Source organism: Heteronotia binoei, chromosome 2, assembly GCF_032191835.1.
Source record: "Heteronotia binoei isolate CCM8104 ecotype False Entrance Well chromosome 2, APGP_CSIRO_Hbin_v1, whole genome shotgun sequence".
NCBI classification, from domain to species: Eukaryota; Metazoa; Chordata; class Lepidosauria; order Squamata; family Gekkonidae; genus Heteronotia; species Heteronotia binoei.
In genome coordinates this window covers 147,304,747-147,323,553 of record NC_083224.1, presented here as the reverse complement: position 1 = coordinate 147,323,553, position 18,807 = coordinate 147,304,747, and the positions used below count along the sequence as shown (strand labels likewise).

Here is an 18,807-nt window from a genome sequence, read left to right as displayed (position 1 = left end):
CTTTTTATCAGAGCAGGTCCCATGATCCCTTGATCTTCAGAACAGGCTTTTGGTCAGTGGCTTTTACTTGATCAAGAGGGTGACCTATGAAGCCATCACTCTCCCAGCATCCAGCACCCTATCATCAAGGTGCGTAGGCTGTGTTGTAAGCTTCCAGCCTACATGATGTTGTGTGGTCTGTTGTACTGATTACTGCTCTCAAATCTGATCAATATTTTGTGATGATGATGTTTTGTAGTGATTCATTTTGATATTGTTTTAATGTTGTAAGCCACCCTGACATCGCTTGTGGGATAGGGCAGGGTATAAATTGAAAAATTAAATTAAATTACATCCTGGTTGGATCCAGCATTGTGGCTTTGGAGCAATGGCACAGACATAGTTAAAGTTTACTACTGTCAATTGTGATGCATTATTTATTTATTTCATTTTATTTTATTTTATTTTATTTCATTTGATTTTATTTCATTTGATTTATATCCTGCCCTTCCTGTAAGCAAGCTGTAATGCAGAAGGACATATTGCACATGTGAAGCAGGAGCCCTCTTATACGTGGTGAGAGGAGGATGGTAGTCCTTGCTGAAAGAAAGGAGCTGAACTTACTAGTGAATCACAGAAGTCATAGATGGCGCTCATCAGTAAACATCAGAAAGTCAGGCCAATGGCCCATGTTTTTTATTTATTCTCTGACAAGCATTGGCTCTGCAAAGTCTCATGTAGAAGACTATGCTGGTGCCTGAAAGCCTTTTCAGTGGAGATGCCAGTGACTGGATCCAGTTTGTTCATGCATAGCAGGTGCTCTTCAGACAAACTACAGTACCTACCAATAGATGAGTATTAAGAAGACTAAAGCTTATTTAAAACAACTTATCCAGTCTGTCTTTGTGCTTGAGGTAGTGTGTAAGAAAGTGCCCTCTTAGTCAGAGAATGGAATTGACAGGTGAGTTTCCCACATCACTGGTCATCCCCCTGGTAAAATACGTTATTCACAAGCAACTAATGGCATGGTTGGAATAATTGTCCTGGACTTCCATGCAGCTGCCCACAAGTGGAATTTCACAATTCTATTGTACATGCTCATGTACTTCCCTGTGCACTTTAAAGAAGGGCCACTGCTTTGCATGCAGGTGATCACCAGTTCAGTCCCCTGTATCTCCATTTAAAATGATCAGATAGTAGGTGGTGGAAAAATTCTAAGACCCCATCACTGACACTTAACAGTACTGACCTCGATAGACCAGTATAAGGCAGGTTCATATGTACATATAGGATTTCTGCAACCTTCCAACTGCTACTCTTTGCGTTTCATTAGATAAAACTTCAGATGTCCCTTAATTTTAGCTGTGGCTTTTTAGGAAGTTCAAAAGTCTTTGTTAAATTATTGTGGGGGATCAAAACCTCACTGAGTGCTTGGAAGCTCCCTACTTATCCTTTTAGATGGTAATAAAAATTGTTGCAACCTGAAGTATTCATCGGGAAGGTAGCTGTTGTTGCCATCAAGTCATAGTTGATTCATGGAAACCTGCCCTGCTTAGCTTCTGAGGTCTGACAAGATCAGGCTAGCCTGGGCTATCCAGGTCAGGGCAGCCTTGCGGCTAGTTAAATTATTTGAACCATTGAGCAGTGTTTGTTTACAAGCTTCTGTTCATGAATTTTAACATCTTCTGTAGTCAAAGCAACATCAGGAGTAAGGATGGGCACGAACCAGCTCACAAGCATAAGTCCATGACTAATTTTGGCCAGTTAGTGGTTCATGAACTGAAGAATGTAAAGGCAGCACTTGGCAGTTGTCATCCCCAAAACAGCTGAAGGTAGGAAGCAGAAAGATGGCTCCAAGCCATTTTAACCCCTGTTTTCTGCTCCAAACCAAAAGTGGAGGGAGGCAGAAAATAGGGGTCATAAATCACTAAAAACTGGTTTGGTTTGTGAACTAACCTCCTGGTTTGTATTGGTTTGTGGTTTGGATGCAAACTGAAATGAACAGTAAAAATGTGTTTCATGCCTGCCCCTAATCAAGAGTTCATCATTTGTCTACAGCATGCTGCCTTGTAATGCACTCTGTGCTTGTTAGCATGATAGCTCATTAAAGAGGCAAACTCAGAAAGCATTTTTTATTTACTATTGTTCTTAAACTGTGTCAGTGAAAATGCTTCTTTGTATGTCTTGATTTACCATTGTTCAGTGGAAACTGCCTAAAATGACTTGAAAGAGCAAGCTTCCTTGCATTCTTCTCCCACCTTGGTCAAACAAATATGATTTTTCTAAAGGAAAATAAAAATGTTGCTTTAACATAAGGTGTGTTTTTGTAATTTGTCTAACACAGCTTGTTAAAAATATTTTTGAATAACTTTAAAACTTTAAAAAAATAAAATAGTAAATCAGGCAGTTTGCATATGTGGCTGGTTGAGGTGATATAGTATCGAGATGGTAGAACAAACTACCACTTCAGACTACACATTGAGGAAGTCACATGTAATGCTCCTTCATGAATCTTCCAAGCAGTAGAAAACTAACAGGAGAGAGACAGCTAAGAAAGTCACCTTTCCCCCAAATGTACTACTTTTCTAGTTAAAAGAAGTTGGATTCAAAGTAGGGGTGTGCAAAAAAAAAAATTCAGAATTAATCGGATTCGGAAATATATGGGGCCAAAATATTCGGAATACCGTAGATTTCCGAATACCAGTATTTGGAATAGCCATATATACTGGAGGTATACGACTATTTCTGAATATACAGCCCCATTATACCCTTTGGGTCATTGAAATCAATGGCAAAATAGGGTATATTGGAAGCTGCCTGGAGGGGAGAAGGTTTGAGAGAGAGCCCCCAAATTTGCAGAGGACTCTCCCCTACGAACCCCCCAAGGCCCAAAAAGATTGGGCCAGGGGTTCCCATTCCAGGGGCACCCAAAGAGGGTGCCCCTATCCCACCATTATACCCTATGGGTCATTGAACTCAATGGCAACATAGGGCATAATCAGAGGGTACTGGGGGGCAGGGGGTTTGAGAAAGAGCCCCCAAAACTGCATGGGAACTGCAGGGGACTTTCCCCTACAAAACCTCCAGTCCCAAAAAGATTGGGCCAGGGGGTCCCTGTCTTTGGGCTCCCCATTGCCACAAATGCTGGGGAAAGCCCAATTAGCCACTTCCTCCACTATAATCGCTGTGTGGAAAGTGGCTCTGACCAGAGGGGGGTTTGAGGGAGAGGCCCCAAAACTGCAGGGCATAGAGTTTTCCCGGAAGTTCCTAGAGCGGCTGGTGTGCAACGTCACTGGTGCAATGATGTCACTTGCAAGTGACATCCATTGCGCTGCGAATGCAAAACATTACAGGGGACTTGGCAGCCCTACACTCTGCATAGATGTTTTTTTGTCAGATTTTTAAAGTTGATTTTTATTCCGCCCTACCCTGCGAACAGGCAAAGGGTGGAATACAGCAATTTTAGACAGTTAAAACCAATAAAATACAATTAATTAAAATAATTCAATTTCAGCTGGGAGACAAATTAATCAAATTTCATACGGTTATAAGCTGGAACCAATTATGCATCAGTAGGCCTGACTGAGGGTGGAATATTGCAGCAAAGGAAGCCAGATTCAATTTACTTTGGGTGCCTGCTGCCTCACTTGGCAGGCATGGCAGAACAGCTCCATTTTACAGGCCCTATGAAAAGGTAACAAATCTAGTAGGGCCCTGATCTCTAATGGGAGCATGTTCCACCAGATCAGGGCCAGGGCAGAGAAAGTGCTGGACATCTTTCGAGCTGGGGACAGCCAGCAGATGTTGACTGGCCAGGCATAAGACCAATATGGGGAGAGGCAGTCCCTCAGCCTTCTCGGTCCCAGGCCACACAGGGCTTTAAAAATCAGTACCAGAACCTTGAAGCGAATCCACTACTCAACTGGAGAGCCAGTTTGGTGTAGTGGTTAAGTGTGCGGACTCTTATTTGGGAGAACCAGGTTTGATTCCCCACTCCTCCACTTGCACCTGCTAGCATGGCCTTGGGTCAGCCATAGCTCTGGCAGAGGTTGTCCTTGAAAGGGCAGCTGCTGTGAGAGCCCTCTCCAGCCCCACCCACCTCACAGGGTGTCTGTTGTGGGGGAGGAAGGTAAAGGAGATTGTGAGCCGCTCTGAGACTCTTCGGAGCGGAAGGCGGGATCTAAATCCAATATCTTCTTCTTCTTCTTCTTCTTCTTCTTCAATAGATAGCCAGCACAATTGCCGTATAGGTTAGCAGGTGCAGCACTGCATTTGTTCCAGCTGGAGTTTCTGGATTAGCCCCATGGGCAAGCCCTCATAGAGTGAGTTACAATAATCCAACCTGGAAGCGACCAATCAATCAAAAGCCTTTATTGGCACATATCAGATTATAAACAAACAAATAAACAGCTACAGAAATAATAAAACAGTCATATGCAGCTATACATTGGACAATTGATTCTTGATTACCAGACTCAAGAATAAAGCAACCCTTTCAGTTATTTCAGATATTTCAGATGACAAATCATTCAGAAGATGGCAAACCTTTACAGCGTCTGAGCAGCCTGTCATATTGAACAGAACTGGATCTAGAAACCTAAGGCAAATAGTATCATATAGGGGACAATAAAGAAGAATATGGGACAATGAGTCAACTTGTTTTAAATTACATATAGTCAATGGAAGTGACCATTGCGTGGGGTCACTGTAGCTAAGTCTTGAGGGGAGAGGTCGTGTGCTAGCTGTCCGATCTGCCAAAGATGGTAAAAGGCAGACCTGGCAACTGCAGTGACCTGGGCCCAATGTTCCCTCAAAGCTGTGGAGTCTTGTGCACAAAGATTCTATTTTGTGAACTACTGGCATTAAAGTTGTGAGTTACTGCATAAATTAGTTTGCTCTAGGGCCATTTTTCCTGAGCTGAGACAAAAATGTGTGAGCTGGAGGTTAAAAAATTATGAGCTAGCTCACACTAACTCAGTTTAGAGGGAACACTGCCTGTGCCTCTATAGAGATTGAGGTATCCAGGATCACTTCCAGGTTCTTCACCTTTTTAGCCAGCACAAGTGACACACCGTCCAGGGCTGGGAACCAGATACCTGATTCTACTCCACCCCGGTTCAGGTACAGGACATCTGTCTTTGTTGGCTTAAGCTTCAGTTGGCTCTGTTGCAGCCATCCAGCTGCAGCTCCCAATGCCTCCCAATTTCTCTTAGCATGCAGCCATATTCCCTTTTTTGGATTCAAAACTTACCATCAGGCCTGTCTTTTGGCAATCAGAATTAGGAATGCTGGAGCACCCATGGGTTCAGCTTTCACATTGTTCACCAGTCACAAAAAAGGAGCTGACTTTTTGATTATCTGTTCAGCTGTCTGTTTCTCCATTCATGGCTGTTTGGTAGGCTGCTTCATTGTGTTCCTTCTTAACCAGGCAGTACAGTACAATTGGCTTTTTGTGCATTTGCATTCTTACCCAGCCTGATTCAGTTCTGCTCTCCACCCTCCATCTTAACTGCTTAACTGCACAGCTCGTCAGGCCGTTGTAGAAATAAACAAATCAGTGACAAATCAATTAAATCCATTATCAATAAAAGCTTTGCTTTAATAAAATCCTGTTTGTTGGTGTTTGTCTAAGTACTCCCTAGTGACAGGCTGCTGATCGGTTTCAATTGGTATCTTTTGGGCATACGCAATTTTGCAAAAACCCTTTGCAAACCTGTTTGGTGGGTGTTCATTCCTATTCAGCATCAACCAAATTGGCTGGATGGTTGGCTGACATCTGACCAACACCTTCAAACACAGTAGGTTTGACTGTCAAACAAATTAGGATAGTAAAATATGCATCAGACAAATGAAAGAAAACTCATATGTAGCTTGCAGGCATGGCTTTTCTACTACCTGGTACTACCAGAGGGGCATAAAAGGCAAATATTATAACTTTGTGAATAGAGAACCCCCTCCAGTTAGATTCAACATATTTTGGATCTGCCATGCACCGTCAAAAGTAGACTGCTACCAGTCAGAAGTATTTTCTGTAAGTTAGGCTGTTGCCTAAAATGTTGTCTTCAGTTTATGAATACTGGCTGGGATGTGCAGCTAGGTTTTCTGAGCTTATTTGTTCCTTTCCTTGAGGGGAACAGCTACATACTTATACTCTCTTCTGTGCTTCAAGGACAAGAAGAGAAGGTGCATGCAGGGCAATGCCCAGCTGTGCTCTTTTGTCCAGTCCTTGAAAATCAACAGAGAACATGCTGTTTGATCTCATTCAGCTTCTGGTCATAAAATGCCTTGCTGGTTCAGGCCAAAATTCCACGTAGCCTAGCACTCTTGTCTCCACAGTGACCAGATTAGCCAGTAAAAACTGCAAAGAGCACAGGAGAGGATAGCTATCTCCTGTTGTGTTGCTTTTAAATATGGAGGTGACTCTCTTAGTTTCTGAGTCATTGATTGACCTATTCTTTATAGAATTTATTTGAACTTTTAATAAAAGCCAATTATGCTAGTTGTCACCCTTTGGTAACAAACTCTGTAAATGAACATTTCATTTCATAAAGCAGTGATCCTTAACATGTGGTGCCATGATGCCCACTGATATGTTAACCAGTACCTAGTTGCTTTGTCCTCAAAGAGACAATCCTGCTTTTCTTTTCCTTCATTGGAGTAAAAGGTGGTTTGGAAGAGGTCAGGGAGTGCTTGAACAACAACAACAACAACAAATTTTATTTGTATCCCGCCCTCCCCGCCGGAGCAGGCTCAGGGCGGCTAACAACATAGTTCAGGGTTGATTATACAAATGGATAAAATTACATTAAACATTATAAGCGTTTAATTAAAATCTGGTTAAGTTTTAAAATTAAATTAATTAAATTAGTAAAAGTGCTAATGCTATGTTTACTTTTTCTGATGGCGGTTTCCTTCGCAATTTCCATTTTCATCAGCGAAAGCCAGTCTGAAGAGGAAGGTCTTGCAGGCCCTGCGGAACTGTTCTAGGTCCCGCAGGGCCCGCATTTCCTCTGGAAGTTGGTTCCATAGGCTCGGGGCTATAGAGGAGACGGCCCGGTTACGGGTGCTTTGCAACTTCACCTCTCTCGGTCCGGGGATAGTCAGCAAGTTTTTCCCGGCTGACCTCAGTGCTCTCTGGGGTTCATATGGGGAGAGACGGTCCCTAAGGTAGACAGGTCCTCGACCATATAGGGCTTTAAAGGTAATGACCAGCACTTTGTAATGAACCCGGTATGTAACTGGCAGCCAGTGCAGTTCGCGCAGCCCAGGCTGTATGTGCTCCCATTTAGGGAGTCCCAGCAACAGTCTAGCCGCTGCGTTCTGCACCAGCTGCAGCTTCCGGGTTCGGTACAGAGGCAGCCCCATGTAGAGGGCATTACAGTAATCCAGTCTCGAGGTGACCATTGCATGAAGCACCATTGCCAGATCTTGGCGCTCTAGGAAGGGAGCCAACTGCTTTGCCCGCCTTAGATGGAAAAAGGCTGACTTGGCAGTGGCTGCAATCTGGGCCTCCATTGATAATGCAGGCTCCAGTAAAACTCCCAGGCTCTTAACCCAGTGCGCCGCTTTCAGCGGCGCCCCGTCGAAGACCGGGAGAGGTATTTCCCCTCCCCGAGCACCCCGACCCAGACAAAGGACTTCTGTCTTCGCTGGATTCAGTTTCAGCCCGCTCTTCCTCAACCAGGTTGCCAAATCCTGCAGGGCCCGGTCTAAATTCTCTGGGACGCAGTCAGGCCGGCCGTCCATTAGCAGATAGAGTTGGGTGTCATCTGCATATTGATCGCACCCAAGTCCATGTCTCCTGGCAATCTGGGCAAGGGGGCGCATATAGATATTAAATAGCATTGGTGAGAGAACTGCCCCCTGAGGCACTCCACAGTCCAGTGTGCGCCTCTGGGACTGCTCGCCCCCAATTGCCACCCTTTGTCCCCGATCCTCGAGGAAGGAGGCAAGCCATTGTAAGGCAGACCCCCTCACCCCTACATCGGCGAGGCGGCAGGTCAGTAGCCGATGGTCAACCATGTTGAACGCAGCCGACAGGTCCAACAACATCAGCACCGCCACACCGCCCCGATCCAGGTGCCGTTGGAGATCATCTACCAGGACGACCAGTACTGTCTCCGTCCCGTAAGGGAGCACTCAGCTGGAAACAAATACATTCATCATAATCTCACATGTGGCATGGGGAGTTCCTCAGCATTTTGTGACTGATCCCATTCCTGTGGCAGCCATTTTGTGATTGGTCCCACCCCTTCCTCTGGCCAAGGAGCCTTCCTCTGAGTCCGATGGAATAAGCTGTTGTTTTTGTTGAAGAACCTCTTCCATCAGAAAAGGCAAAGAGGAACTGCCTAAGCAAAGTGGTTGGATACAAGCCATTTATTCTATGGTGTATATATTTATTTATATGGTTGTTTCTTTTTAATTCTAGTTTGGAAGCAGAAAGGGAATTTCTGCTTTGCAAATTAATCCAGTGCATATTATGCCAGCTAATTACATTTGGTACAAAAGGAGAAATCCCTGTGTAGCACAAAAACTGCTCTTTTACATTCAAGTAAACATCATATTTTATCAGTGTTCATTAACGGTACAGAAATCATTAAGCAATCACAAAATTTACTTGTAAAGAAAGCCACTATGTAAGTGGTGATAAAGCATTCATACTAAATCAATGTTTGGACAAGTTTCCAAAAGCAATCTTGCAAGGTAGTCCTCACAGTGCATCAGTCACCGGAGTGAAAAAGCCTCAGACGTATCGGAGACCGGTTTCGGCTTCACACCTTTATCAATCACTCGTCTTTTAGCACTTTACTGCTTGACGGTTCCTCCTAGAACAATATTTTTAAGTCAAAGGGGACACCAGTACAATTATTTACAGTGGATAAACTTCAGCAACTATAGTATGAATGCTTTATCCCCACTTACATAGTGGCTTTCTTTACAAGTGAATTATTGTGATTACATAATGATTTCTGTACCTTTAATGAACACTGATAAAATATGATGTTTACTTGAATGTAAAAGAGCAGTTTTTGTGCTACACAGGGATTTCTCCTCTTGTACCATATCTTACTGTGTATCCTCTATTGTTTTTTAAGCCAATTACATTTGACATGTTCAAGGTGTTTGAAGTCTGCTTGTAATTGCAAGGCTGCTGCTGCCCAGAGCAGCACACTTTATAAATATGCATTAACTCAAATAGCCACTTCTAGCTTTTGGATTGTAGGTCATACATGTGTTGAATCAACTAACTCCCTTCCACTAGGTTGAATCCTATCCTATTATTGCATTCTAGAAAGTCTTCCTCCAACAAAAAAAAGATTTTCTTCAACAAAGGAAACTGGTTTTTTGTCCATCAGTGGAAACCTTTCTCTATCAGAAAAAGTCAGTCTCTATTGGAGGTAGTATTCTTTGAAGACACAACAGGAATAGGTCATCATATCCAACCCATGTTTCCCCTCACCTTTAAAAATGTATTTTTATACTAGGAATAATACCAGGAAGGGATATTTTAAAACAAATAGTATGTTAAAGACTTGCCACATAATAATGACTTGTAATTTGTCAAATGCTAACATCTTTTTTCCTCCTCCATTCAGAACTGCAATGAAATTATTCCCTCTGATATCAATTGACTGGCTGGCTTGTGACAATCACAAAAGCAGACAAAACAGAGGTTTCTGCATTCTTACAGAATTACATAATAGGGTTGCTAGGTTCAATTCAAGAAATATCTGGGGACTTTGGGGGTGGAGCCAGGAGATATTGGAGGTGGAGCCAGGAGCAAGGTTGCAACAAATATAATTGAACTCCAAAGACAGTTCTGGCCTTCACATTTAAAGGAACCACACACCTTTTAAATGCCTTCCCACCTTTGGAAATTATGAAGGATAGGAGCACCTTCTTTTGGGGTTCATAGAATTGGACCCCGTGATTGAATCTTTTTGAAACTTAGAGAGTGTTTTGAGGAAAGGCACTGGATACTATGCTGAAAATTTGTTGCCTCTACATAAAAAAACAGCCCCCCAAGCCCCAGATACCCACAGATCAATTCTCCATTATACCCTATAGGAATTGGTCTCCATAAGGAATAATGGAGTGCCCAGCAGACATTTCCTCTCCCCCCCCCCTTTCTGATGATCCTGAAGCAGGGGGAGGGCCTCCAAAGTGGAGGATCCCTTGCTCCCAACTGGGATTGACAACCCTGTTACATAGATATACAAAGATGTTTCTTAAAGCAACCAAAAGAAACAAATGTAAAAATGACCTGATAAGGACTAAGCATGCACCCAGGAAGCCTGGATTGTTGACAGCTACTCAGTGTCAATTAAAGGAAAAACCAAAAACAGGTGAGAAAATTGACCTGGTTGAGCTCCTAAGTGTTTGCAGAATCCTAGGAAGGGAGGAGATTTTGGTGTGGGGAAATTTTCTATTTTTCATTGTTTTTATACTTGCTACTTTAACTCCAGCAAAATTAGAACCAGAGTACATTTTTAAAATACACAATTTCAAGAAATTCTGTCATGTAGGGACAAAGTAAATGGAAAACTGAGCCATCGCTCTTGTGCACAGTTATTAGTTTCAGAGTTGTAGGAGCATGCGGTGGGGGGGACACAAGGGCTTTTTTGGTAGAAAAAGCCCAGCAGGAACTCATTTGCATATTAGATCATACCCCCCTGACATCACCATTGTTTCACACAAGGCTTTTTTGTAGAAAAAGTCCAGCAGGAATTTATTTACATATTAGGCCACACTCCCTGATGCCAACCCAGCCGGAACTGCACTCCTGTACGTTCCTGCTCAAAAAAAGCCCTGGGGGAGGGGTCACAATTTTTGGCTTTCCTTAGTTGCTAGCCATTAGTTGGGATTGCCACTGAGTCTGCCTCTCCTCCCTCCCAATTCTCTGACACTTGAAGAAAACTTGGAGGAGAGTATAGTACAGGTCAATCTTTCACTTGAGAGACTTCTCCACTTAGGGTTGCCAGAATGAGGCTGGCAATCAGTAGGAAGCTCACCATTGTGGGGGGCGGGCACTCACCAGCAACATAATGATGTCACCATAGAGTTTTGGCTGAATGCCAGAGTGTTGTCAATGACATGATATAACTTTTGGTTGTGCCAGAAGTGGCACCAGCATGTCAGGATGCCAGCAGGTGTTCTTCCCATTTGCCCACACACACATTTTCCTCCTGCTGCCCAGATGAATGAATGTAGGGAGGGCCTGTGGTAGATTGGAGGTCTTCTTCTCCCAGTGGGAACATGGAAACCCTATCTCACCACTCTTCAAAATTCACCACAAAGTGCACCAAGATCCAAAGTCCACCTTCCCCTGAACTCCTTGTGTTTCCTACAAATACTTTGGAGAATAGAAACTTGTCTATCACACACCCCTTTAGGATAGAGAGGGAATCCTCTCCTCTGCTCTGTGGTCTTTAATGTACAGAGAATGCAGGAGGAAAGGGGACTGTCTGTCGGGAGCAAGAGAGAATTGCCAGGCCTTTAAACAAACTATAATTACTGGCAAGTATATTTGCCCCATGAATGCAATAGCAAATCTTCCCAAAGAGCTACATTCTAAATAATTTTGTGCAATGTTAATTGATTTTATGAAATGCTCATGTGTGCTATAGATCATGAATCATGAAATGCTCTGTGCTGTGATACAATCCTAGAAAAGCATTTCATGCAGTCTGTCATTGAATACCTTTGAGCTTTAATGATAATTAGTCTTGCAGTCTAAAATTAGTTTGAAGATTTTTTTTAAGGGAAGAGAGAGGTTGGAAATAGTATGAGTCAGGTAGATCAACACCACAATGATGAATGGCTGAATATTACATTACCCTTGTGATTAATTTTGTTATTGTTTTAACTCAAATGTAATGTATTGTATAGTGTGGATGTATTATAGTTCTTAATGCATTTTATAATGTAAACCACTCTGAAGGCCCCCAGAGGACCAAAAAAGCAGCAAAAAGATGCATAAATAAATAAATACATGCTATGGTTGTTTCCTGTACTGGCGTTGCATCTCTCAGCAGGCTGGTGGGGAGGTTGCCCTATATGCTGAGCATGGCTATAAAAATCAGGGAGGTATGCCAAGGCCTGACTTCATTGGGGTAGACTGTTCTTAGTTGGGCAGTTTCTGGTGAATTGCTCTAGTAGACTAGTGGTAAATGCAGAAACAATGGGAACAATGCTGTTGGAAGCTATACAAATGAAAAATATATTAAAATTATGAAATAAAGGAATAATTTTAAGGCAAATATATTTTTAAAAATATGAATTTGGATACCTTGCAGGCCAATTATATTCATGCACCCTACAATATGCGTCTATTTCACAGTTTGCCAGTGGAGCATGGGACAACATCACCATGCCTGTAGTGAGAGATAGTAATTGTGCCATGACTGAATTGTCCCTTGAATGTTGCAATGGTAGAGATGGCAACCTGGTTGAAGCCACTGTTTGGAATCGTGCATGAGTGGGATGTACTCTTGCTTAAATTGATCTTTCACTCATGTACAATTGCAGTGATTCATATACACTAACAACTCTACAGGCCTGGAACAGGATTGTCAAACTAAGCTGCATGTACATCTACTTGGACATCCTAAGCAGAGCTACACCCTTCTGAGTCCACTGACTTCAATGGACTAGAAAGGATGAAACTCTGTTTAAGATTGCTCTCTTGATCTCATTCATAGGATCAAGTTGCAATAAACATGAGCCACAGATGATGTACATTAATCAGATTCCAAATACTTTGATGAATGGGCTTTCAAGGAATAAAAAAGATTGCTATTAATAGTTATATAATTGTCTTCAACCATCATTACAAATTGTGTGAGGAAAAGATGAAACAACAGCAGAAAGAGGCAAATAGAAACCAATTATGTAAGTTGATATAATTAACATTCTAGCAACAGAGGCAGAAGGGAGAAATGACATTACAGAAACCCTGTTAATTTAGTACCAGTGTGAACAAAGGGAGCATTGCTAGGGAGGTCTACTCAGAAGTTAGTCCCATTTTATCCATTGGTACTTACTTCCAGGAAAGTATTCTTAGATGTGTAGCCCAAAACAAGAACTGAGGTTTTTTTAGATCTACTTCCACCAGATTTTCACTATTATGTATGTTTGAGTAAATGTTTATTTGTATTTAGCCATAGGTCATTACAAACCAGGGATGGCAAGAGAATAAAATATGTATGATTATTCAAGGCAAATATGGAGGGGTAGCTTTCAGGCACAATATTTAGGAATTTTAAAGCAAGTCAGAAGAATTTCAGTAAGAGGAATGACAGGGGCAGGATTTGCATGACTTCTGAATTTTGCCTAAGAAGGCTTGGAGGACAATTGACAGATGATCTGAAATATCAGTAGGGAATGTTTGGTCTGAATTTCAATGAAATTATGAGACAAGGCAGCAGGAAAAGACCCGGCATGAGACGGATTGACTTGACCATGGAACACCTGAGCAAGGCTGTTGACAGTAGGACATTATAGAGGTCATAGGTTCATAGAATCATCATAAGTCAGAAGTGACTTGATGGTAATTAACACACACAAGTGAAATTTGTCCAGCACAACTTATTTATCCATCCTCAATTGTAACCTTTATTTGTAAGCATTTACCTGAAAATCTCTTGCTATTCTTTTGGTGCTCAGAATGTTTGTAATACTAAAAAGCCATGAGTGTCTGAAATGTCTCATTTGGTAGTGATCTGCCACGAAGTAAATAGAGTGTTCAAGTGAACGTCACACCTTATCTAAGCACCAGGAGGACTTTTATTTATGTCTTTCATCAGCTGTAAACTACATGGTAGTTTTAAGTAAGCAAGTAATTCTCAGCCTTAGATCTTTCCATGTGATATGGAAATAATACTTCCATATCATTCCACAATTAAGAGGGATACATTCGGGGCTTTTTTTTTTCTGGAAAAAGAGGTGCCAGAGCTCTCAAGAGGAAAATGAAGGAGAAACATGCACGTACCCCTTGTGAACTTCTACATATTTTGTTGAGAATTTTGTTTCCACTGAGAGGTTTTGAAATTCTGCTTCACCATGTTTCCCCAGAAAAAAGCCCTAGATACATATATACATCTATCTCCAATTTAAACATGTTTGTTTGCTTCATTGTACCCCCCCCCTCCATGAATTAAATCCAATCAAATGGTAATCATATAAACTTATTTTGTAATTCCTGTTTGCATCTGTTAAAACATCTTCATTATGTTGTATGCTAATTTGTTGTTCAATCTCTACATATATGTGTGGACTGGTAACTCCTGATCCAATGTACCTGAAGAAGTATGTGTGCCACTGGACTCAAAATTTGTTTTACTTACATCAGTTGGACTTCATTGTGTTTCAACTTCAGACTCCCTTATGACTTCAGGATTAGATTATGTTGCAGACCACTCCCATTATTTATGTGTTGCTTTCAACTATTCCTCTATGTTCTCTCTTCCCAGTTGCCCATACTGGCATCTTCTGTTGTTAGCCTCTATTTCCTTGAGCTTACGGATGTCTTCAAGCCCGTTCACTCTGGATTCAGCTGCTATGACAGGAGCCTGAGTATGCCCTACATCGAGCCTTCACAAGAGGCTGTTCCTTTCTTGATGTTGCTCAGTTTGGCTTTTGCTGCACCTGCCATTACAGTAAGTAAAGGAATCTAATACTTCTCTGTTATTCCCTTATTATGAATTTACTTTCAGAATAGACTCAGCATATCCTCCTAGGATCAGATGCTAGGGTTCTTGTTTAGACACTTAAATAAATCAGCAAATGACAAGTGATGTTGCCAGATTTTGAAATTTTCTTTTTACAAGAAGCTATCCCATGCAACACCTAATTCAAAACTTTCTAAAGGCCATGTCAAGCTATCTTTGAATTGTGGCTGAGTTCATAAATAATTTCAGCTCATCCAAGCTGCCCCAACCTCTTTCTCTTCCCCCCCAGATTTGCCTTGGTAACTACATTCTCCAGAAGACTTCTGGTGTAAAATCTTCTGTGAGCCTTATGAAGGCCTGAGCAGTAGCTCTTCAACCTCCATGCCAAAGAGGCCTTACTCTATATAATACAGAACAAAGTTTGAGTCCAGTGGCACCTTTAAGACCAACAAAGTTTTATTCTGGGTATAAACTTTGATTTGTGAAGAAGTTTGCATACACACAAAAGCTTATACCTGGAATAAAACTTTGTTGGTCTTAAAGGTGCTACTGGACACAAACTTTGTTCTGCTGCTTCAGACCAACACGAGTGCTCGCTTAAATCTTATAGGATACATTTTTTTTTCTGAGTTTGTTCCCAGATTGGGTTACCAGATGTAAATTGCAAGTTCATGCTTCCTAGGTGCTCAAGGGCCTGATTCAGATGAGGACCATGTTGCATTGGGAGAGGGGACTTGGCCTCTCCCATGCCATTTTCCAAACCTGAAATAGCTCTTGGGAGCCACTATTTCACCCCCTGGAAAATGCAGTGTATAGTCTAGTAGTGGATGTAAGTTTCTCCAGAAGAACAAATAGTGGCTTGCAAGTCCATAAATGGCACAGTTGGAAGGCTTAAGACTCTTCTTCCTGTGTGCCAAGGTCTAAGTCCAAATAGGGCCCCTGTGCACCTGGGAAGCACAGAGCTCCCGGACCATGCCTCTTGATCCAGTGTAGGGGCATACCTAGGAAAAACATATCATTTATGTAGGCTCCCAGTCATTGTTGATGGAAGATTAGTTTGGGGGAAAGGTATAAGGAGCAGGAGGGCTTCAGGAGGGAATTGAGGGAGTGGGATGCCTTTAGGCCTCACCAGGAAAACAGAAAGCAATGTGAGTACCTTTCTCCTGAGTTGTAATAGCTTGGATCATGATGACAGGGATTTTCTGAGTTTTCAGGAAATACTTGTGAAGCGTCTGAGGGTTTTGTGAGCGTTTTGATCAGAGTTTCCAGGAATTTATAGAAGGCACTTTCTCAAGGCTTCTAGAACAGCTACAGGGCTTTTATAACACAACTTTTCAGAAGAGCTTTTGGTAGATTCTCTAGACCAGGGGTGGCGAACGGTAGCTCTCCAGAGGTTTTTTGCCTACAACTCCCATCGACCACCCTTGCTCTAAACCTATTTCAGTTTGAATGCATGGATGGTTTGCAGATGGGAATAGCCTTGGTTGCCTTGACTGATGACCTTCACTGGGAGAGTGATAGGGGAATGAGTCCATATTGATTTTCCTAGACCTCTCAGCTCTGCTGTGGAACTGCTGCTCAACCCCATGGCATATATGCTATTGAGCCCCACAAGGTTCAATTTTGTCCTCTGTGCTATTTAAAATTTACATTAAACCACTGGGAGAAGTCATCTGGAGATTCGGAGTGCTGTGTCATCAATATGTGGGTGATACCCAGCTCTGTTTCTCCTTAACAGTTAAGTCGAGTGGGTCTGTGGAAGTTCTGATTAGGTGTCTGAAGAAGGTAATGGCACGGATAATTATCTGAAGTTCAGTCCAGACAAGACAGAGGTACTATTGATCAGTGCTGCTTAGGAAACTGTGGAGTGAGCCTGTCATAGAGGGGTTTGCATTCCCCTCAAAGGAGCAGGTTCATATCTAGGTGGGCTACTGGATCCTGGTCTATGGTTGGAGGCTTCAATATCCTCCATGGCATATATGGCCTTTTATCAGCTCTGGCTGGTTCCCCAGCTACAGCTGTTACTTGTAAAGTATGATCTGGCAACAGTGATCTATTCTCTGATCACAACTGAGGTAGATTACTGCTTTTAAGACAGTATGGAAGCTTCAACTGGGCCAAAATGCAAAGGCCAAGCTTCTGCTAGGGTTGGTTACAGGGATCTGTACTGGTAACCCATCTGAACAAAGCAGGAGTCAAGTTTCACCTTTAAGACCAACTAAGTTTTATTCAGAATGTAAGTTTTTGTGTGCTAAAAACACACTTCTTCAGACCAACACGGCTGCCCACTTGGATCTATCTACATGGTAACCCATCTGTTTTTTGGCACAACTCAAGGTGCTGATTCTTTCCTTTAAGGCAATAATGGCTTGGGGCCAGAGTAGTACCTAAAGGACTGTATGCTATCCAGTCCACCAGTTAAGACCTGTCTCTCAAGCCCTGCTCTCCCATCTTCAGAGGGTGGCAACTAAAGACAGCATTTTCTGTGGTGGCACCTCACCTTTGAAACACTCCCTCACCCTTGAGGATTGCCTGGAGCTTACTTTCTTTTAGGTGCCAGGCAAAACCACATCTTTTTATTCAGGCTTTTAATTAGGGTTTAATCTTATCAGCTTTTTAATGGTCTGCTTCTATTTTATGGATAGTTTTTGTGCTGCTTATGACCGTTATGTCTTTTGGGATGGAAATGATCAGTGCTCGAGGCAGTAGTGGTCATAAGAACTGTGTTTGTTGGAATACAGCAGCCAGGACTTTGAGGAGGTGGCATAGAAATATATTAAATAAATAAATAAGATGATTGATTTGTGAGTGCCTTGAATGTTAAAGTTTTTTCAGGTAGCAGTTTTAATCTTTTGTTTATAGAATTATGTTTTGTACTGTTTTTATTGCTGTTCTTTGCTCTGGGTCCCAGTTAACTGGGAGGGAGGGAGGCTTATAAATGTTTTAAACAAATAGGCCAATTTTATAATGATCTAGAGATGTGGTCCTTAAGCTTAATCCACCTCTGTCCACCAAGTATCATCAAAGCCCCCAATTCACATGTAAACAATTAGGATGTGCAAACAGCAAGGCAACTTTATTTGTACAAGTACATTTATAATAAATACATTTGCACACAAATATTAGGCAGCCATTCAATGAGACCCTGATGCATGATAGCAATCAGACACATCAGCCATCAGGTCCCAGTGGGGGATCCCCTGGTTTTTCAGGCTCCTCCCTGCTGCCAGCCAGCTGCAGGTGCAGCCAAGAGACCTCCAAAGTTCCCAGATAGTTTCTGAGCCGGACCTAGCAACCTTACCTGAATGTTAGGTTAGATTCTTGGTTGCCATTTGTTAAGGGCCTCAGGGGGAGGAGGGAATCTGGGATTTTAGATAGTATAAAACAACTGCTTTCCATTAGCTGTCAGAAGATGGCAAGTAGGGGGGAGAAAGTGCTGCCTTAAATCCTGCATACTCCTCAACATTTGGAATTATAGATCTTCCAGTGGGAAAGATCTGGCTCTCATTAATATCACTCATCTAGAATGTGTGATTTTTTAGAATGGCTGACATCTGTAGTGCTTTTCCCAGTTCAGTAACCGTATAACCAGTCACTCCTGTGTCAAGCCTTGGTATGGCTATCCTGGTTCACAACAAGAGGGCTGGCAAAATTTAATTTCTTTCCCATATTGCTCTTCTGAAATAGAATAAAGTTTCTTCTAAGCAGGCTCTTCATGCATAACAGCCAGTGAACCTTGCAAAAAGCAAGAGTTCAACATTTCCAACTTGGTAAGATCCAAGGGCTGCTTTATGCCTTTAAGCAAATTCCTTAAATGCCTAATAGTCAAGTGTTTTGTTTCCCAAGATTGTAGGAAGCCTCTGTAAGGGCAGATTGTAAGGCACACTTTGTGTGGTTGTAAAGATAGGTGGAAGAGACTCCTGTGTGCTCTGGCCTTTCAGAAAGCCCACCCCCCGCAGCTTATCTGTTCTGCAGAATGTATGCGAGGAATCCACACTGCAGGTAGCACGATCTTCTGTGCTTATGTTAGCCTTGGAACTTTTCTGTACTTCCAGTCTTTGGACCTCCTGTGACAATTCCACAAAGCAGCTATTAATTTCTTTCAATGAATGAAAGATATTAGTTACTTTCAATGAATGAAAGATATTAGTTACTGTTA

At 42.2% G+C, this 18,807-nt stretch overlaps 1 protein-coding gene across 1 annotated transcript in view; it reads left to right on the top strand.

The window, feature by feature from the left end:
- Nucleotides 1–18,807, top strand: part of PLPPR4 (phospholipid phosphatase related 4) — a 49,423-nt gene that overhangs the window by 16,186 nt on the left and 14,430 nt on the right. Inside the window, exon 2 of the mRNA XM_060232206.1 lies at nt 14,451–14,636. Coding sequence (XP_060088189.1) covers nt 14,451–14,636 — 186 coding nt within the window. The remainder of the gene's footprint in view (nt 1–14,450; nt 14,637–18,807) is intronic.